This window comes from Sciurus vulgaris (genome assembly GCF_902686455.1).
Source record: "Sciurus vulgaris genome assembly, chromosome: 9".
NCBI lineage: Eukaryota > Metazoa > Chordata > Mammalia > Rodentia > Sciuridae > Sciurus > Sciurus vulgaris.
The window spans coordinates 77,496,013-77,517,160 of record NC_136469.1 but is presented as its reverse complement, the minus strand read 5'-3'; the positions used below and the strand labels follow the sequence as shown (position 1 = coordinate 77,517,160).

The following is a 21,148-nucleotide window of genomic DNA, read 5'->3' as shown; positions in this document are numbered from 1 at the left end:
ACCTCCCAGTGTTCAGTAGCCTGATGTATGAGAGGTAACTGACGCCTGCCTCCAGCAGGCGTCTCAGGATGGGATTTGCCCCACCCGAAGATCGGAGCTATGGCTTCCAGGATTATCCAAGATGGCTGCTCTGGCTTCCAAATGTGTTGGCAAATGGGGAGCTGCAGCTCAGGGGTGGACGTGGTCAGCTGGAGGTCCTGGAGACAGGATGCAGTTGTTTGGCAGTGGTCCTGGAGGTCAGGTGTGTTTGGTGTGGTTGTGGGATGCAGGAGGCCGGGTGCAATCAGTTGGTCTGGGTTCCTGGTGATAGGGCACATTCAGTTGGTCTGGGGGTCCTGGCGGCAGGGAGCAGTCAATTGATGTGAGAGCCCCAGAGGTAGGGAGTGGTTGGTCGGGCTGAGGGATCCTGGAGATTGGACTCAGTCAGTCCGGCCAGGGGTCCTAAAGGGCCTGGCTGTTGTCTCAAAATGGTGGCAGCCACGTGTAATCAAACCTGCAGGTACTGTAACAATGAACTTCCAGGCAGCAGTAGGCAGCTGGTTCTCCACTGGTGGTCAGTGGTCAGTCTGCTGGCAGCTGTAGGACGATCAGGAGGTGACCCTCGAGCGTTGGGTGCTGGATAGGGGTAAGGCAGGCGACGGACAGGCGAGAGGCAGGCAAATGGTGGATGATAGACGCCTGACAGTGAGCAATCTGCTCTCAAAAAAGGCGTCGATATGCTGGCAGATTGCAGGTGATCACGGGTGATCACAGCAGACAAATGGGGTAAAGAGCAGGGGATCGATAAGCAGCAAAAACTGCCTCATCGAGAAACAGATATCCTCTGCTTGAATCCAGCGTTGCGGAGCGACAAGGAACGCAGCCTCCCTCTAGACTGCCATCTTGGATCTCTTGACTGATTCTTAAATAAAATATAAAGTCAATTAAGCCAGGCATGGTGGTCCATGCCTGTAACCCTAGCTACTTGGAAGACTGAGCCAGGAGAATCACAAGTTCAAGGCTAGCCTGGGTAATTTAACATAAAAATTAAAAAAAAACATAAAAAATTTTAAAAAACAAACTGGGAATGTAGCTCAGTGCTAAAGTGCCCCTGGGTTTAATGCCTAGTACCTGGGGGGAAAAAAGAGGTGATTAATGTCTTTAAATTGTTATAATTTTTGTTTATCTTATTCTTTTTGGTGATTTTTTTTTTTTTTTTTTTTTTTTTTTTGCTGGGGGTTGGGGGGCTGGGTGTCAAACCCAGGGCTTGGAGATGCAAGGCAGACACTTTGCCACTGTGCTACATCCCAGCCCATAATTTTAACTTTAGACAAAACTGAATGGGAAATTGAACTCTATTCTTTATGAAGGAAAGGGGTATGTTCTGTGAGAAGGACACACAGATTTAACTGGTCAGAAGGACAGGTTGTAGTAGAGACTGCTGATTGTCTCACTAACTCCATCTTTCCTTTATTGTGGGCACAGGGCTGTCAACTGAGACTGACGTTCCAGTCTCAGTGTCACTATGCATTCTTGCCAATGGAATGAGGTCTCAATTGATGTTGGCAATCTCCATTCTACTCTTGCAAAAGATAATTTCTTGTTAAGTCTTCTTTTCCCTTCCTCAAAGAGGGAACATGCCAATTTTCACATATCAAGAGGGAAAAAAAAACTGAAGTTTAACATCCTTTGTAGGTAAGGCTATATGAAATTGCACTCCAATATATTTCTGATTGGAAAGCAAAATGATAGCATTCCTAAAAACTGCAATTTGGTAATATCTACCAAAAATTGTGTCTATTCTTTGGACTATGGATACATATATATATGTCATATATAATGTTTAATATATATTTCTGGATTTCAGGGAAAAATGTTTTATACATAATGTGTATATACGTTTGTACAGTTCTTCAACATTTACTACAAATAACTATTGTCCTTAAAGGATTAAACAAATTATGACATGCCTTCACTATGTAATACTTTCCAGCTCTAAAAATAATGACATTTTAAGACTCGACTTATATGGTAAGATCCCAGAAAAAGTGAAAACATCAAGGGCAGAGCAGTAATATGGTGTTATTTTTTTTTTTAAAGGAACAATTTACATTTATTTGCTTGTAATTGCAGAAAAAAATTCTGTAAGAATACAAGAGCAATGAGTGTAATCCCGTATAAATATAGGGAAACCATAAATTTGTCATTCAAATGGAAACGTTTCTAGAGAGAAAGGGGGTGTTACTAATAATTGTTTCGGGACAACATAGAAAATGTCACTTTCGGATATACGATGAACCCTTTAAAAAGACATAGGGTGGAAGGGGGAATGGGGATTTATTTTTTATTTTTAAGAGCACCGAATTGTGATGAAATGAAAATAGAAACAGGTCAATCTTCACCATAGGTAGTTAAGGGGTGACTTAAAGAACCACGAGCAGTAAACCACAGATGTGAGAAACGGAACTGAGTGAAAACGCGGTGGCTTAACGTACCCGGCCCCTGATGAAGTTGCACAAGCGACACCCTGCCTTGAAGTTCATTAACCAATCCCAAGTCGGAGCGTGAGCGACAGTCTATGGGAGAGGCCTGGGCGGGTCTCAGACGTGAGTTACGCGTCATCAACCCTGGGGGCGGAACTAGCGCACCCGGCTCCCACACCCGGCGCTCTGGCCCACAAACACATTACTCTGTGGTATCTCGGGTTCCCTCTAGCTGCACTGTGGAGGACCGCACTCGTCTTCTTTTTTGGCTGCGAGAGGCCCGGCTGCCGTGGCTGAGCTGGAAGAAAGATGGCGGCCGCCGTGCGACAGGATTTGGCCCAGCTCATGAATTCAAGCGGCTCTCATAAAGATCTGGCGGGCAAGTGAGTATTTCTCTGGAGCACATGAGTAGAGAGGTTGGAAGGGAAGTCACCGATTTGTTGTTCTGGAGGTGACCGAAGATCTTGGGTGTGAAGCTAGGAGTGTGGGCCCGAAGACCAAGGGGGCGGGCCTGAAGTCCGCTGGAGAGGCAAATGTTGGGAGCAGCAGAAAGCTGGAGGGAGACCTTGTGCAGGGGCCCTCCAGTCCTTAGTTTTGGGATGACTGTCAACTTGTTCAGTCCTTGATAACATCTTACTGATTCCTTTGGTTTTGGAAGCGTGGTCAGAGAGATGTTGTTCCCTTGGCCTTCACAGCCTTCCCTAGTGTCCCTTCTCATACATGGCCAACCCGTCACAAGAATTCTCCCTCTCTTTGGACGCACCCTTCCCTTTGATGCAGGGAATTTTATATTTTGGAATCTTGGTGCAGAGTTTTCCGAGGAGATGGCTTCTCGGGGTTGACGGAGTCTGAGGAGGTATGGCTGCTGTCATGTCGTTCTGAACCATTCGGTCCATCATCTGTGGATCCTTGAGTTTTGAATACTTTCACTCCTTCACTAACTCTGAGGAAGGGCACATAGGCAAAATGTACTCATGTGGGTTAGGACATCTAGAGTACTAATGTTTGAAGGAACCATTTAAAATGCTTAGATTCATTCCAAGTTAAAATTTGTGACATGTGCCTGTCTTGCAAGCAGTGATTCAACAGTGTTAATCTAGGTAGGTGGGTTGATAGATATTTTCTTTGTAGATTTTGCAGTATTGCTATTTCATGATGAACTTGCTTTTTGTTTAAAGTTTGACTTTCACGTGATCCTAATATTCATATCCTTACAGCTGAGATCACTTTGATCTGTTGCTTTTACCTGGATATTGAAATCATGAATATGTTTTATATGAACTGTGCTCCCTTTTCCTTGATGTTAAATGTAATCTAGTTTTACCAGTGGGAAATTTAGCTGTATATCTTGGGCTTAATTACTTTGTGCAGCATTTTCTCACCCCCAAATTGGGATAATAATAGGACTTATTCTTGTTTAAGATTGTCTGAGGACAAAATTGTGTCTCTGTGTGTGTGTAGTTGTCACACTTGATTGATTTAGTTCAGTACCTGGCACAAGAAAATACCATAAAGGTTGTTGTTACTATTTTTAAGCAGTCATTAAATACATAGTGACTTATTCTGTGGGTTGGGAATATGTCGAATACATCTTCATGGCTCAATCCTTTTTGCACATAATTTTTATAGATTTGGATGAAAGTAAAACCAGTTTATATATTTCACCATACTTGGTTTGCTTTGTATTGGAGAACAAATAAGTGCGTCAGTGTATGTTTTTGTCTTTTCAAGCCTTTGCAAAATTCTGAAACTTCAGCTTATAATCTACTTATTCAGATCTGAATTAGAGATAAACAATAATATCTATCCTGTGGGGGCTTTTGTTACCCATTGCTGTTAAATAAACCAAAAATAGGCAGAGGGTATATCTCAGAGGTAGAGCTTTTGCCTAGCATACTGAAGGCCCTGGGTTTGAACCTCAGCCCTGCAGACAGACAAACCTTAGACAAAAACTTAGTGGTGTAAAACAACTATTGTTTCTTAGGATTCTGTGGGTTGACTGAGTTGTGCTGATCTTGTGTGGGTCACTCATGCATATAATATCAGCTGGAAGCTCAGCCGTAGACTCACATGCATATCTGACTGTTGGGTGAGTCTCTTCTGTCTCTGCATATAATATATTATTCCTTAGTTTAGCTGGGGCTTTCTTCTTGCAAGTCTTCCAAGAGGGTGAGAATAAAAGCTCCCATCATCAGTTCTCTAATACTGATAAGAGTAAGTCACAAGACCAGCCTAAGGGGAAGGGAAATGGAGTTTACCACTACCTCTTTAGTGGCAAAGTGACATTGCAAAGGAACATGGATAGAGGGAGGAATGATTCATTAGAAGCCATTACTGTAACAATCTAATCTACCTTGCAGGTTATTGTGAAGACTAAATGAAATAATTTGGTTGATAACTAATAGCTAGTGCAATGTTAGCCAGCAACTCTTTCACAGCTGTTTTCTGAGAAAAGTTTTATCCTTGACTACACATATCTGATTCTATCTTGGCAAGAATTTGTCAGGTATTTATCCTCTTAACAAAACAGTTTATCTACCTACATACTTAAAAGGGAAATGTTCTTGAAATAAGTAAGTGGTGGTAGGGTTTATGTTAGAAGCTGGGTAATGAGATTCCATCCTAAAGAATGATGGAATACTTTGGTTTCCTAAATACTGATTCTATGTGATCCCATCATTGTGTGATCCCACCATTTAGCTGCATATCTATAACAGTAGTTGTTCAATGGATGTTGGTTGAATCAATGAACAGCTAGAAAAGGACAGGGCTTGTATTTGAACCCAGGTTTATCTACTTTAAAAAGCTATTTTTTTGGAGGGGTTGGGGGGGATTATTGGGGATTAAGCCCAGGGACACTGTACCACAGAGTTGCATCTTCAGCCCTTTTTATTTTTTCTTTTGACATGGGGCCTCACTAAATTGCTGAAGCTGGTCTCAAATTTCTGACCCTCCTGCCTTAGCCTCTTGAGTCACTGGGATTATAGGCATGAGCCACCACACATGGCTTAAGCTCATTTTTTAACCCATCAGACTATACTGGTTTTCTTGTTAAAAACTCAATTAGAAGTGCTTTCCTAAAACTCTAAATTAACACAGCTGTCTAAAGTTGGTATAATAGGCCAGGGCTGGGGTTATAGCTCAGTTGGTAGAGTGCTTGCCTTACAAGCACAAGGCAAGCACTGGAAAAAAAAAAAAGGGCCATATAAAACGCACTTTTGCAAATATTATAGGTATATTTATGTATGTGCATTGTGTTAATTATCTCATATAAACTTTAGAAGAGAAGGAGGGCCTTCAGAGGGAGTATTTGAGTAGATAGCTATTGTGATAGCCTATCTTGGGGTCTAAAACTGATTTGGTTCTTAGAACACAGGCAGATGTTTCTACTTCCTTTCTTTTTTTATTTCTTCCCATACTGGAGATTGACTCCCAGGGTACTCACCACTGGTGACAACCCCAGGCTTTTTTTGTTTTTTATTTTGAAACGAGGTCTTGCTGTGTTGATGAGGTTGATCTCGAATTTGCATCCTCCTGCCTCAGCCTCCCAAGTTGCTGGGATTACAGGTGTGTGCCACATCATCTGGTGCCAGATATTATCTCTTTCTGGCAAACTTCTCTGAATAACTAACTCACACACTGATATCCATCCACAAACACAACCTGGTTAGTTGTTCATCCTATACTCTGTGTGTGGCATACTATATTTATCCCTATATAACACTAATTTGTCTGCTTCCCTAACCAGAATGTGATTTATTTTTTGTTTGTGTTTTTTAGAATGTTATTTATTTGAGGACAGGTATGAGGCTGTGGATTATAGATCTTTGTTGAGTTAATCCTATGGAAATATGTCCTTTTCTCCCCCTTCTCAGCTCTGGGGTATGCAAAGTACCCAGAGGAGGATAGTAGGATTTCAGAGTCTAAACATTTTATTTTACAAGAAGCCGTTAATAATGGGAGACCTCTTAGCTGCCTTAGCCTATTAGAAAAGCTATTTTTCAGAAGATGAAATAAGATTGTACTCTGTCCCAAAGAGGTAGACTTTGAAATCAGAACTGTCTAATAATAAAGTGAAATAAAATTGTTAAAAACGGAGAATACAAAAATAAATAAATAAATATACATTTTTGTAAATGGGAATACACACACATATAAAATGGAGATTAAGGTTGGATGACCTCAGAAGCACCTTCTAACTCTGGTTCTAGTCTTCTGATTCTCTGGTAATCCCCCATATACAATAGTTTTAGTGACTCCTATCTGTAGCATAAATGTTGTTAACACCTAGGGTTTACTTTCTACCAAGCACAACTGTACTTGCATTTTACAATCTTAATAAGAAGGGGATATTATTTATATTACATATGAAAAATCTAAAGTACAAAGATTGAATATAAGGTCACAAAGTTAGTGGTGGAGCTGGAATACAGCCTACATCTTGCTTGTCTCAGAGCTCCTAACTGTAAACATAGCTGTAAACATACCTTTTGACTATGTTATTTTCATCAAACTGGACTACATTTTAGATAGTCATTTTTTTTTGCCCAGAATGTATGCCTTTACCACTGTCATTAAATTGAAATATTTAGAACTCTTAAAGATCAAGAGGTTACTAGAAATTATTTCTCTGTCCTAAATATTAGCACTCAACCTGTTTTTAATTTTTTTTTTTTTTTTTTTTTTTTTTAATGTACTGGGGATTGAACCCAGGGGTGGTTAACCAATGAGCAACATCCCCAGCTCTTTTTGAATATTTATTTTGAGACAGGGTTTTGCTAAGTTGCTGCAGCTGGCTTTGAACTTGGAATCCTCCTGCCTCAGTCTCCTGAGATGCTGGGATTACAGGCATGGACCTCTGTATCAGCTCCATTTTAACTTTCTGGCAGCTTCATTTTGAGATGTATATATGCATTTGCTTTTATTTACCTATGTCCCTTAGTATTTGCTGTGAAATAAGCTACGCCACTTATTTAATTCACAATTCTGGTTTGGCGATTTGGTTTGGGCCAAGCTGGATGGTCTGTTCCAAATGCTCATCTTCCAGGTGTTCCCACATACTGTGTAGGGCTGCTCTGCTTTTGTGGGTTGGCTGGCCAGATGACAGGCTACTTATCAACCAGTAGGTTAATCTGGGCCTTGTTTTTATGACAACAGCAGGATTTCAAAAGGACATTTAAGCTATGTGAGGTTGCACACACCTGTAATCCCAGTGACTTCAGAGGCTGAGGCAGGAGAATCACAAATTTGAAGCCAGACTCAGCACTTTAGCAAGACACTCAGCAACTTAATGAGAACCTGTCTCAAAATAAAAAATAGAAAATGTTAGAGATGTAGTTGTAAGTGGTGAAGTGCCCCTGGGTTCAATTTCTAGTACCAAAAAAAAAAAAAAAAAAAGACATATTGAAGGTCTGTTGAGGTCTAGGTTCTCCAAACTGGCTTTTCACTTCTACCATATTCTGTTGGTCAAACAAGTTCAGAGTCAGGGACAGGGGAAAAACTCTACTTCTTGATTTAAAGAGCTACAAAGTCACATTACAAAGGGGGCATGGATACAGGGAGTAAAAGAATTGTGGCCACTCTTTGTAAATACCAAGTTATCCTGGCTCAGTTTCACTAGGTTCCTGGAATGAATGGATTGTATTCTTTGAACAGTTCTGAGAAGTTTGTAGCTATGTCTCTTTCAGCTGTGCTGCCTCTGTGCCATCCTATATTCTCCTCTAGGCTCCAGTGGAAATCTCTGTTAGGCCCACTTACCATAACCTCTTATGTTTCTTACTTTGTTTTGTGTATTTTTCACTAGTTTCTTCAGACCCGTCTTACTAGTTTATCAGTTCTTCAACTGTGTCTAATATGCTAAGTACTCTACTGAGTTTTAAGCTTGGTTATATTTTTCAATTCTATGATTTCTGGTGATTCTTTTGCTAAATGACACTTTATGGTTTCCAGTTTCTTTTTTTCTTTTTAATTTTTTAAATTTTTTTTTTAGTAGTAGATGAACACAACACCGTTATTTTATTTGTTTATTTTTTTCATGTGGTGTTGAGGATCGAATCCTGTGCCTCACACATGCTAGGCAAGTACTCTACCACTGAGCCATAACCCTAACCTGGTTCCCAGTTTCTTGCTGAAACTTAAAAGCTTGTCTTTATCCCCACAAAATGGTAAGCATAATTGTATTGTCATTCCAATAACTTCAGTATCTGAAGTCACTGGTTGTTGCTATGGTCTGTTGCTTTTGTTAACAGATTCTAGCTGTATTATCATGTGCCTTTTTAATTTTTGTTTATTAGGTGATTTATTTAAAAATAATTTTTTAGGAACATTTGGAGGTCTGGGATGCTGTCTTTCAGAGAAAATTTTCATTTCTTTCTTCCAGGTACCTGAGGATGCTAATAGTTTAGGACAAAGGCTTCAGAATATTTTGATTTACTTAGGTGATTGACTTGGAATAGAATTTGTAACTGTACTCCCAAAGTGTTCATGTTTCCAGTTCTATTAATTGGCCAGATATTGCAGCTTGCCTCCCAGTGTTCCCAGCAAATTTGAAAGGAGTCCCATAGCTTGTCCCCACCAGAAATGCTACTCTATACCTGTCAGCTGTCTTTTCACCGTCAGCAAATGCCGTCAATGCCATCAGGCAGAAGCTGTGGTTCACCTTTGTGCTCCTGCTTTCTCTTTCTTGTTGGAATTATATGCTATTAAACTTTTTTTTTTTTTTTTTTTTTTTGGTACTAGGGATTGAACTCTGTGGCCTTTAACCACTGAGCCACAACCCTTTTTATTTTTCATTTTGAAACAGTTGAAGAACTGATAAACTAAGTTGCTTAGGGCCTCACTAAGTTGCTGGGGCTGGCCTGGAACTTGGAATCCTCTTACCTCAGCCTCCTGAGTCACTGAGATTCTAGGCATGTGCCACTGCTTTCAACTTTTTATGTTGTTAGTTTTTTTTTTTTTTTTTTTTTTTTGCGGTACTGGGGATTGAACCCAGGGCCTTGTGCTTGTGAGGCAAATGCTCTACCAACTGAGCTATCTCCCCAGCCCCAGCCCTAGCCCTTTTTGATGTTTTTTGAGGGAAGGTTAGTGCAATCATATACTCATCAAGTGGAAGAACTATCATTAATATCCAGTTAGCACTCATTTTAATGCTAAATAATGACTGTGGTACATTTTAATGTTTGTTTTTGTTTACCTCAAAATTTCTTTCAAGTGCCAAGAAACCAGGAATCAATGTGTATTAGACTTTGTTTCATATACATAATAGATGCTTGATAAACATTTGGTAGTAGGGATTGAACATTTAAACATTTGGTAGTAGGGAGTGCTCTACTCCTAGGTTACTATATCCCCAACCCTTTTTAATTTTTATCTTGAGACAACATGTTACTAAGTCGCTAAGGTTGGCCTCAAATTTGTGACTCTCCTGCCTCAGTCTCCTGAGGATTGCTGGGATTATAGGTTTGCACCACTATGCCTAGTGATATATGAAAAATTTCAATTTGTAAGTGCTGTATTTGTATGTGTGTATCTATCAGCAGCCCTTGTTAATTTGTTAAATTTGGAGATGGTCTTACTAAATTGTCCATTCTGGCCTGGACAATTACAATCTTCCAGCCTCAGTCTTCTAATAGCTGGGATTGTAGTCCTTTGTCATTATGTCCTCAAGAAATATTCAAATTCTAATGTTTAGTTCTTTAACTAAACATTAGTTTAGTCTGGACAATAATATCCTATTGTTGGTGATCCAAATTCATTAGGTCCACAAGAGAGAAAGGTTCTGGATGATTTCAAATGATATATCTGTGTCATACACAGTTGAAGGAAAATATAGCTTATCTTTTTCTTTTTGATATTGTGATCAAACCAAGGGCCTCAATCCTCTACCACTGAGCTACATCCTTGTCCCTTTTTTATATTTATTTTAAGATTTTTTTTTTTTTTTTTTTTTTTTTGCGGTGCTGGGGATCGAACCCAGGGCCCTGTGCTTGTAAGGCAAGCACTTCACCAACTGAGCTATCTCCCCAGCCCAAGATTTTTTTTTAAATATTTTTTTAGGTATCAATAGACCTTTATTTTATTCATTTATTTGTATGTGGGACTGAGACTCAAACCCAGTGCCTCACACATGCTAGGTGAGCGCTCTACCCCTGAACCATAACCCCAGCCCTATTTTAAGATTTTGAGATAGGGTCTTACTGAATTGCCCAGGCTAACTTCAAACTTGTGATCCTCCTGAATGACTGGGATAATAGGCATGTGGCATCATGCCCAGCTAGTTTATCTTTTAAGAAAATTGAAACTGACTTTCTAGTTTGAATTCAAAACTAAAACTTTCAAGAAAAGATAGTCCCTTAGAGTTAATAACATAGAATTATAGATTTAGTCTTTTTTTTTTTTTTTTGGGTGCTGGGGATCGAACCCAGGGCCTTGTGCTTACAAGGCAAGCACTCTACCAACTGAGCTATCTCCCTAACCCCTAGATTTAGTCTTTTGATGGACTTAAAAACTTTCAAAGTCTGATATATTGTACTAAAATCTAGAAGTGACATCTCAGAATTATAGATTTAGTATTTATTGTGTTGAGCTGGAAATTAAAAAAAAACCTGACATACTACAAAGAATGTCACAAATTAGATCACCATTAAACAATCAGTATAAATAGAAATGAATAAACACACATGAAAGTTAGCATTAGAAATGAATAACTATATCTCAAAGTTTGTATTAGAAAACATAGTAACCTGTGGATATTATTTTTATTTGATATTACTTTAGGTATCGTCAGATTCTGGAAAAAGCCATTCAGCTAACTGGTGCAGAACAACTAGAAGCTCTGAAAGCTTTTGTGGAAGCAAGTAAGTGGAATGGAAATTCAATTTTGCCTTGTATTTTTGAGCTAGTACTTTAAAACTTTTTCAAACCTTGTTTATATCAAAGTATCCATATTAAATATGCATTGATATTGATTCTAAAATTGAAGTTGTTTACAACTTGTTTATTGTTCAGTGAATCTTATTCTGAATTACAATCTCATTGAAGGTTTGTGTAGTTTTTGATATAGTACCTGATGAAAGACAGTATAACATAATGTAAAGAGAATGGTTTGGTTTAAAATTCTGGTGTGCTATTTTATGATCTTGAATAAGTTATTTAGCTTTTTTGTGCTTCCTTTTCCTCAAAAATGAGTGTGTGATGCTTATCCTTGTAGAATTGTTGGGAGATTAAAGAAGTTAATAAACATAATAAAGTGCTTAGAATAGTACCTAGCAAGCAGTAAGTCTTGTGTGTTAGATGTTATTTATTAATGTTAGGAATGTCCTTTTGAATTAGAAACTAGAAATTTCCATTCTTTGAGATACTTTTCCCTATTCCCAAACTTCAAATATATAGAGTTATCTTGAAAATTACTCAAAACTGAGGCTGGAATTTATGACTTAACAATATTAATAGTACTTGATGGTACTTTATAGTTCACAGTATGTTTTCACTTACTTTGTCCATCACATACAGTCCTTTTAATAACACTGTGACTAGACAGTATAGGTATAGATATGCTGTGTATATTGTAAAATGAATCTCAGGATTAAGTGATATTTTTTTGTTCCTGAGGACAGTAGAGCCCAGACAAGAAACTAGGTTTTCTGACTTTCAGTACTCATATACTTATATTTCCCTGAGTCATACTAATTTGTGTAGCAATTTCTGTTATAAATGCCTAGTGGCAGTTGTACTGAAACTGTTTTAAGTCACATCCAGTATTACCTAATATTGAATTCCAGTTAATATCTTGTAAGCTAAATAATTATAAGTCCTGTAAGTTACTGCCTCAAAAAATCAGAGCCTGCAATGTGAGAAATACTGGCAATGATTTCAGAAAACTGTTTGGAGTGACTTTATTGAGAACACTGCATGATAGTTGTAAAAGAATAATGCTTTTTGTAAACTTTAATCTTTATATAAACTTTGAATAAATTGATTCCCCCAAGAAAAATAGGCTACTGTTAAAATCATTTATATCATCTGAACACTTGTGAATCATCATTTATTTTCACAGTAACTGCTGGTATAAGATTTGGATTATTTAAGCAGTGGTTCAAAAGCATGATGCATTTAAAAAATATAATAGGTCTGGGGATGTAACTCAATAGTAGAACCCTTGCCTAGCATGGGCCTGGCCCTGGGTTCAACCCTCAGTACCACAAAGCAAAAATATAATAATAATAATATTAATAGTAATTAACATTTGTTAAGTATAGTGTGCCAGGTATCAAAGTGCTTTTTGTATATTATTGAATTTAAGCTTCATGAAGTAGGTAGATGATATTGTCCTCATCTTGCAGATGAGAAAACAGAAGCACAGAGGAGTTTCTGAGGTTATATAATTGGGAATGGTAGAAGCAGTGTGACTTTAATCTCATAAGTATTTATGATGTTGATACATCTAATGCTGACTAAAGTTCTTATTTGTTGTTTTTATTTGGAAAATACAAGTTTACTTGTTTACTGCAATACTTGCTTTATTTAAATTTCATGAAAATTATTATGTTTTCTTTAACGTTTTTAAGCTACATGTACTGTAAGTACATCCATTAAAAATATGGGTGTTTCTGTGCCTTTGTGTTGTAGAAAAATAAGAAAAAGGAAGAGAATAAAATTCTCAATCACCAAACAAAACTTCTTTCAACCATATCTGTTTCTTTGAATAGTCATGATATTTTTACTGTTTGGGTATAGTCATTTTATAATCAAGTAATTCAGCATAAGGAAAACTGATTGTATAATATAAGGGTATGGAGATCCCTGAATGATGCATTGAAGGCTGCCCTAACATATATTTGTTTTAGTATTAATTTTAAGGAAAGATTGATTACTTAATGAAAATTTATAAATTACTCTTTTTTTTTTTATCTCTTATTTTTTAAAACAAGTGGTAAATGAGAATGTCAGTCTTGTAATCTCAAGACAGTTGCTGACTGATTTCTGCACACATCTCCCTAACCTGCCTGATAGCACAGCCAAAGAAATCTATCATTTCACCTTGGAAAAGATCCAGCCTAGAGTCATTTCATTTGAGGAGCAGGTAAAAATCTATAGCAGTGGTGTTTGAACTTGAGATAGCAGAAATTGCTTTTAAAATTTGGTGTTACTAAATTCTTAAAGGAGGTAATCATTTGTTTTCATTTTTGACAAAACAGTGTGCCAAACATTTCATAATGCAAAATCAAAAAAATATTAGGATGTTGTAACTCTAGCTGATATTTGCTCATGTATTAATATTTGATTTTATGAACCAAATATTGCTCTTTAGATAATTTTTAAAATCCATAAACTTATTAGACCCAAAGCAGGAAAATTCTAGCATCATGTATGTAGTAACATAAGAGCAAAGTTTAACATTTAAATTAAAATATCGCCTTAATTTAGTTGCAGAAGTGTGTTATTTTAGCTCACTATTTGATATTCTGTGAATGCAAAATTCATTGAAAATTTTGGGTGGTATTTACCCTTTACTTGTCATCTTAATATGTTGAATGACAGCATTGTCACAGTAACTTATCATCTGTTTGATTAGTTACTAATGTCAGCTAAAATAATTTAACGTATGTACCTACTGTTCCAGGTTGCTTCCATAAGACAGCATCTTGCATCTATATATGAGAAAGAAGAAGACTGGAGAAATGCAGCCCAAGTGTTGGTGGGAATTCCTTTGGAAACAGGACAAAAGTATAGTAAATAGTGGATATTGGAAGAATATATATACAATTGTTTGCTTATACTTTTTCTTATATTCTAGTGCAGAAAACAGACAATTTAATAAATAATTTTTGTAGTATGTTAGGATGTGATAAATGCTATGGAAAAATGAAAAGTAAGGGGACTAAGTGGGGGCAGGTTGTATGTATCATTAAATAGGTGATTGAGATAGTGTGTTGATTCTGATGTCACTTTCTCAAAGACTTGAAGGAGATAAAAGAGTGTCTATGAGCAATCTGAGGGAAATGAATCACCATCTACTCTTGGAAGTGGTGGTTAATATAAAGACCCTAAGCGTGGGAGATTGCTTGAAGTATTTTCTTAAGAAGAGCAAGGAGGGCTGGGGAGATAGCTCAGTTGGTAGAGTGCTTGCCTTGGGTTCGATTCCCAGCACCGCAAAAAAAAAAAAAAAAAAGAAAAAAAAAGAAAAGCAAGGAAGCCTGTGTGGGTAGAGTTTAGTAAACAAAGGGTAGAGGGATAGGGGATGAGATCAGAGAGTACTGGTGACTAGATTATGTGGGATCTTATAGACCATTGTAAAGCATTGGCTCTAAGTGAAAGGTGGGGGAACCATTAGAAGATTTTAAACAGAAGAGTCTCAAGTCCTACTTATATTTTAAAGAATCACTCTGGCTATTGAGTTGAGAAATAAATTGTAGGCAAGCAGTGATCAAAGTAAAAATATTAGTTAAGAGGATTATGTACTACTACAGATGAGATGGAATTCTAAGAAATGTTGGATTCTGGATGTGTTTTTAAGGTAGAATGTGAATTTCCTGGTGACTTGGATGTGGAATGTGCAAAACAGAGTCAAAATCAGCCTTGATTTTTGACCTGAGTATTTGGAAAGATGGAGTTGCCATCTTCTGAGTGGGGAAGAATAGGTTTATGAAAAGATGGAGAGTTACATATTGGACATGTGATAGCTAAATGGAAATATCTAGTATGGAGTTGAATATATTAGTTTAGAATTTAGAAGAGAGATATGGGCTAGAGGTATACATTTGGTAGTAATTGATGTATAGATGGATTTTATAACCTTTAGATTGGATGAAATCCCTATGAGAGGGAATGTAAAAAGAGAAAAGGACTGAGTACTGAGGCCTGGTGCTCTCCAACAGTAAGAGATCAGGGTCAGGGAAGAAGTAGTAAATGAGGATTGACCATCGGGATAAGAAGAAAAGAGGAATGTGGAGTGTGCTGTCTTAGAAGCCAAATGAGGAATCTGTATCAAGAAGGAGCAAGTATTCAGATATGGTGTTGAGGAGTGAGGGTTAGCCATTGGCATTAGTAATGTGGAAACCACTGGTGACCTTGACAAAAGTGAAAGCCTGAAATTGTTTAAGAGAGAATGGTAGAACTCGAGATGTACAGTTTGAGGTAAGAGCCAGCCTTGGCAACTTAGCAAGACCCTGTCTCCAAATTAAAAAAAAAGAAAAAAATTAAAAAGGGCCAGGGGTGTAGCTCAGTGGTAGAGTGCCCCTGAGTTAAATCCCCACTCTACCCTGCCCCCCTCACACAAAGAGAGAATGGAAAAGAAGAATTAGAGAGAGAGTAGGGCTACTCTGTGGTAGTTTTCAAAAAAGAAGCAAAGAAGTAGGGTAGAAGATAATAGTGCAAGTTAGGCTAAGAGGTAATTTTTTTCTTGTATGATCCAGTAGAAAGTAAAAAATTTGATATTGAGGAGTTGGGGAAAGGTTCTTACAGAAATAGCCAAGAGGGAAAGGGAATCTAATAGAGGAATGGGTTCACATGGGGGCATAGATAGTTCATCAATGGCAGTGTTTCTCTAACTCAGCACTATTGGCATTTTAGATTGGATAATCCTTCATTGTGGAGGCTGTCCTGTGTGCTGAAAAATGTTTTGAAGCATCTGGCCCTCTATTCCCTAGATGCCAATGGCACTACTATCTCTAGTGACAAAGTGTCTGTAGACATTGCCACATGTTCCCTGGTGGCAAAATTGCCTTCCAGTGATGACAGTAACAGCTGGGGACACAGAGTAGATGGATGCAATTGTTATTGATGTAGTGGAGTTTCTGCAAGTACTCTTTGCTTCAGTTTTCTTAGTGAAGTCAAAATCAGAGTCATCAGCTGTAACTGTGGATGGGGATAGGAATTGTGAAATTAAGAGACAAGAATGTAAACTGGATAAATGAAAACGTTTTTCTTTTCTTTGGTACTAAAGATTTAACCCAGGGGCACTTAACCACTGAGCCACTGAGCCTTGTTATTTTTTATTTTGAGACAGTCTTGCTAAGTTGCTGAGGCTGGTGTCAAATTTGCCCCGTCTCAGCCTCCTAAGTTGCTGGAATTACAGGTGTGCAACACCGCACCCAGCTTGGAATTTTTTTTCTTTAAAAACCATTCATTCTGATTTTGAAAGTAATAGATATAATAGATACACTTGGCAGAAAATCGGAAAATTCAAACAAGTGTGTGCTGTGTATAGCAATTCATATAAATTTGAGTTGTGAAGGGAAAGATTGTACAAAATAATAATAATAAATGGCTTAAACAAAAATTTGAATTTATATAAATTCCTCCTCTCACATTCTACCCCTTCCTCCCTCCACGTAAAAATCAAAAAAGTAATTAATTTCAAAACTGAAACCAAATGAATTATAAACTCTATTCTTGTCACATAGTATATAAGCACTTTTACTGGTCCATAGAAAGAATAAATTTTCCATCAGGATTAATCTTGAATTTTGTGAATTTTGAAGTATGTGAGGTCTTCAGTTATACATTCTCTGCATAAAATGTGACCAGTAGGATAAAGAAGAAAATGAAAACTACCTATAATCTTACCAGCCACCATAATTGCTGTTATTGTTTTGATATGTGTGTGTATGTATGTATGTATGTGTGTATATATATATACACACACACATACACTTTAATGGTGTTTTACATACTGTCATTTAGCAAAAAGCATATGGTGACTATAATCACAGAGTAACTATTATAACTGTATTTACATTATAAAAGTATTCTACCTTTTTATGTACTACAACTTGAGTACCATAAATACTATAATAGGTGATTTCCATTTCTTTTCAATTACAGGTATTTATAAATAACTGTACAAATGAATATCCTTGTACATAAATATGTGGGTTTGATTATCTTCTTAGGATTTATTTTCTGGAGGTAAAATATAGTGGGTTAAGGGCATATATAATTTAAAGGATTAAAGGTTGGAGAGCTTATTGCCAAAAATTGTTCTCTAGGAAAGTTATGCCAAGTGTAGACCACTAGGTATATGATATGCCCCAGAATTGGCAGTTGTTCTTTAAAGATCTTTGGTTTATGAGATTAGCTAAGAATTATAAGCAGCTGAAATATAATGTGATCAATGATGACAAAATAAAACATTTTTAGGTTTTCTCTTAATATAAAGCATAAAAAGTTTGATTTCCTTATATTAACAGTATATATATATATATATATATATATATATATGGAAAAATAATGTTTTTTATTATTCTTAAAAAATTTCTTTACAAAATATTGAGTCATTCTGTATTTTTCTGATATGTTCTAGACAGTACAATGTAGATTATAAACTGGAGACTTACCTGAAGATTGCTAGGCTCTATCTGGAGGATGATGATCCTGTCCAGGCTGAGGCTTACATAAATCGGGCATCATTGCTTCAGAATGAATCAACTAATGAACAGTTACAGATACATTATAAGGTAACAGATAAACTAATTTGGAATTAATTTTGTATTAGAGAATCATACCATACTGAGATATTCCAGATCATCTGATAAGTGCTTTTATATTTTAGAAATTCTTTTTGTGTATGTGTGTCATTCTTTATTGCTTTTGCTTTTTAATTTTGCCCCTAATTGGAACATTTTTCCTCTCTATAGGTATGCTATGCACGTGTTCTTGATTATAGAAGAAAATTCATTGAAGCTGCACAGAGATACAATGAGCTTTCTTACAAGACAATAGTCCATGAAAGTGAAAGACTAGAGGCCTTAAAACATGCTTTGCACTGTACCATCTTAGCATCAGCAGGTAAACACACAATTTTTTTAATTTTAATTTTTAAATTTTTAAAATTCTTATTAGTTTTACATGACACTAGAATGCATTTTGATACATTGTACACAAATGGAGCACAACTTCTCATTCCTCTGGCTGTACATGATGCATAGTCACACCGGTAGTTTAATCATACATGTATATAGGGTAATAATGTCCATCACATTCCACCATGCTTCCCAGCCCCATACCCTCTCCTTTCCCCTCACTCCCCTCTGCCCAATCCAAAGTTCCTTCATTCTTCCCTTCCGGCCCCCAACTTCCCCAGTATGGATCAGCATCTGCTTATCAGAGAAAACATTCAGCCTTTGGTTTTTTGGGATTGGCTTATTTCACTTAGCATATTCTCCAGCTCCATCCATTTACAGCAAATGCCATAATTTCTTTCTTCTTTAAGGCTGAGTAAAATTCCATTGTGTATATAAACCACATTTTCATTATCCATTGATCTGTTGAAGGGCACCTAGGTTGGTTCCATAGTTTAGCTATTGTGAATTAAGTTGCTATAAACATTGATGTGGCTGTGTCACTATAGTATGCTGATTTTAAGCCCTTTGGGTATAAACTGAGGAGTGGAATAGCTGGGTCAAATGGTGGTTCCATTCCAAGTTTTCTGAGGAAGCTTCATACTGCTTTCCAGAGTGGTTGCACCAGTTTGCCGTCCCACTAGCAATGTATGAGTATACCTTTTCCCCCACATCCTCATTTATTGTTACTTGTATTCTTGAAAATTGCGGTTTGGACTGGAGTGAGATGTAATCTCACTGTAGTTTTAATTTGCATTTTTCTAATTGCTAGAGATGATGAACATTTTTTTCATATGTTCGTTGATTGATTATATTTCTTCTGTTAGTGTCTGTTCAGTTCCTTAGCCCATTTATTGACTGGGTTATTTGTTTTTTTGAGCTGAGGTTTTTGAGTTCTTTGTATATCCTGGAGATTAGTGCTGTATCTGAGGTGCGTGTGGCAAAGATTTTCTCCCATTCTGTAGGCTCTGTCATCACATTATTGATTGTTTCCTTTGCTGAAAAGAAGCTTTTTAGTTTGAATTCAGCCCATTTATTGATTGATTTTACTTCTTGTGCTTTAGGAATCTTGTTGAGGAAGTCAGGTCCTAAGCCAACATGGTGAAGATTTGGGCCTACTTTTGCTTGTATTAGGTGCAGTGTGTCTGTTCTAGTCCCTGAATCTTTGATCCACTTTGAGTTGAGTTTTGTGCAGGGTGAGAGATAGTGGTTTAATTTCATTTTGTTACATGTGGATTTCCAGTTTTCCCAGCACCATTTGTCAAATAGGCTATATTTTCTCCAATGTATATTTTTGGCACCTTTATCTAGTATGAGATAATTGTATTTATGTGGGTTTGTCTCTGTGTCTTCTATTCTGTACCATTGGTCTACATGTCTATTTTGGTGCCAGTACCATGCTGTTTTTGTTACTGTGGCTCTATAGTATAGTTTAAGGTCCAGTACTGTGATGCCTCCTGCTTCACTCTTCTTGCTAAGGATTGCTTTGCTATTCTGGGTCTCTTATTTTTCCAAATGAATTTCATGATTGATTTTTCTATTTCTATGAAGAATGTCATTGGGATTTTATTAGGAATTGTATTAAATCTGTATAATGCTTTTGGTATTATGGCCATTTTGACAATATTAATTCTGCCTATCCAGGAGCATGGAAGGTCTTTCGATCTTCTAAGTCTTAACATTGTAAAAACTATACCTGCTAAACACAAGGCCAACATCATTTTAAATGGAGAAAACTTGAAAGCATTCTCTCTGAAAACTGGAACAAGACAAGGATGCCTTCTTTCTCTGCTTTTGTTCAACATCATCCTTGGAACTAGCCGGAACAATTAGACAGACGAAAGAAATTAAGGGGATACAAATAGGAAAAGAAGAACTCAAACTATCACTATTTGCTGATGACATGATTCTATATTTAGAAGGTTCAGAAAATTCCACCAGAAAACTTCTAGAACTAATAAATGAATTCAGTAAAGTAGCAGGATATAAAATCAATATTCATAAATCAAATGCATTTCTATACATTAGTGATGAGTCCACCGAAAGAGAAATTAGAAATACTACCCCATTCACAATACACAATAACCACAAAAACAAAACAAACAGAAACCTAGGACTCAATCTAATAAAAGAGGTGAAAGACCTGTACAATGAAAACTGCATTACACTAAAGAAAGAAATTGAAAAAGATCTTTATAAATATGGCAAATTTAAATGTAAATGTTAAATTTAAATGTTTAAATAGTCAGAAACAGCAATAACATGGGTTGTTAACTTTAAAAATTTAATATGCATGTTTTATATGTGGCTTTCAGTTTTACACTTTTTGTACCAGGAATTGAACCCAGGGGCACTTTACCACTGAGCCACATTCCCAGCCCCCTTTTTTGTATATTATTTAGAGATAGGATCTCACTGAGTTGCTTAGGGTCTTCCTAAGTTGCTGAGGCTGGCTTTGAACTGGTGGTCCTCCTGCCTCAGATTCCCAAGCAACTGGGATTACAGGTGTGTACCACTGCACCCGGCTTCATCCCTTTCTTCAGTAAATACAATGAGTAAACTTTTTACTCAATTATAGCAGGTAAATCACTCAAGTACAAAGGACTTTAGGACATTAAGAAGAACATTAAGAAGGAATGCTAGCCAGGGGCAGTGACACATGCCTGTTATCCCAGTGTCTTGGGAGGCTGAGGCAGGACGATCACAAGTCCGAGGCCAGCCTCAGCAACTTAGTGAGACCCTGTCTTGAAATGAAAAGTAAAAAAAGGACCGGGAATGTAACTCAGTGGTTAAGCATCCCTCGGTTTAATCCCTGGTACAAAAAGAGAGAAGAAGGGATGATAATTT

The 21,148-nt window shown here is 37.1% G+C and overlaps 1 protein-coding gene across 2 annotated transcripts in view; it reads left to right on the top strand.

The window, feature by feature from the left end:
* The first annotated feature begins 2,684 nt into the window (after window positions 1-2,684).
* COPS4 (COP9 signalosome subunit 4) overlaps window positions 2,685-21,148 on the top strand; it is a 32,741-nt gene continuing 14,277 nt past the window's right edge. For both annotated transcript variants that reach the window (XM_079153314.1, XM_079153313.1), the window contains exons 1-6: window positions 2,685-2,845; window positions 11,238-11,317; window positions 13,391-13,542; window positions 14,083-14,186; window positions 17,764-17,917; window positions 18,098-18,248. In XM_079153314.1, the coding sequence (XP_079009440.1) occupies window positions 2,772-2,845; window positions 11,238-11,317; window positions 13,391-13,542; window positions 14,083-14,186; window positions 17,764-17,917; window positions 18,098-18,248 (715 nt within the window). In that variant the 5' untranslated portion in view covers window positions 2,685-2,771. The remainder of the gene's footprint in view (window positions 2,846-11,237; window positions 11,318-13,390; window positions 13,543-14,082; window positions 14,187-17,763; window positions 17,918-18,097; window positions 18,249-21,148) is intronic.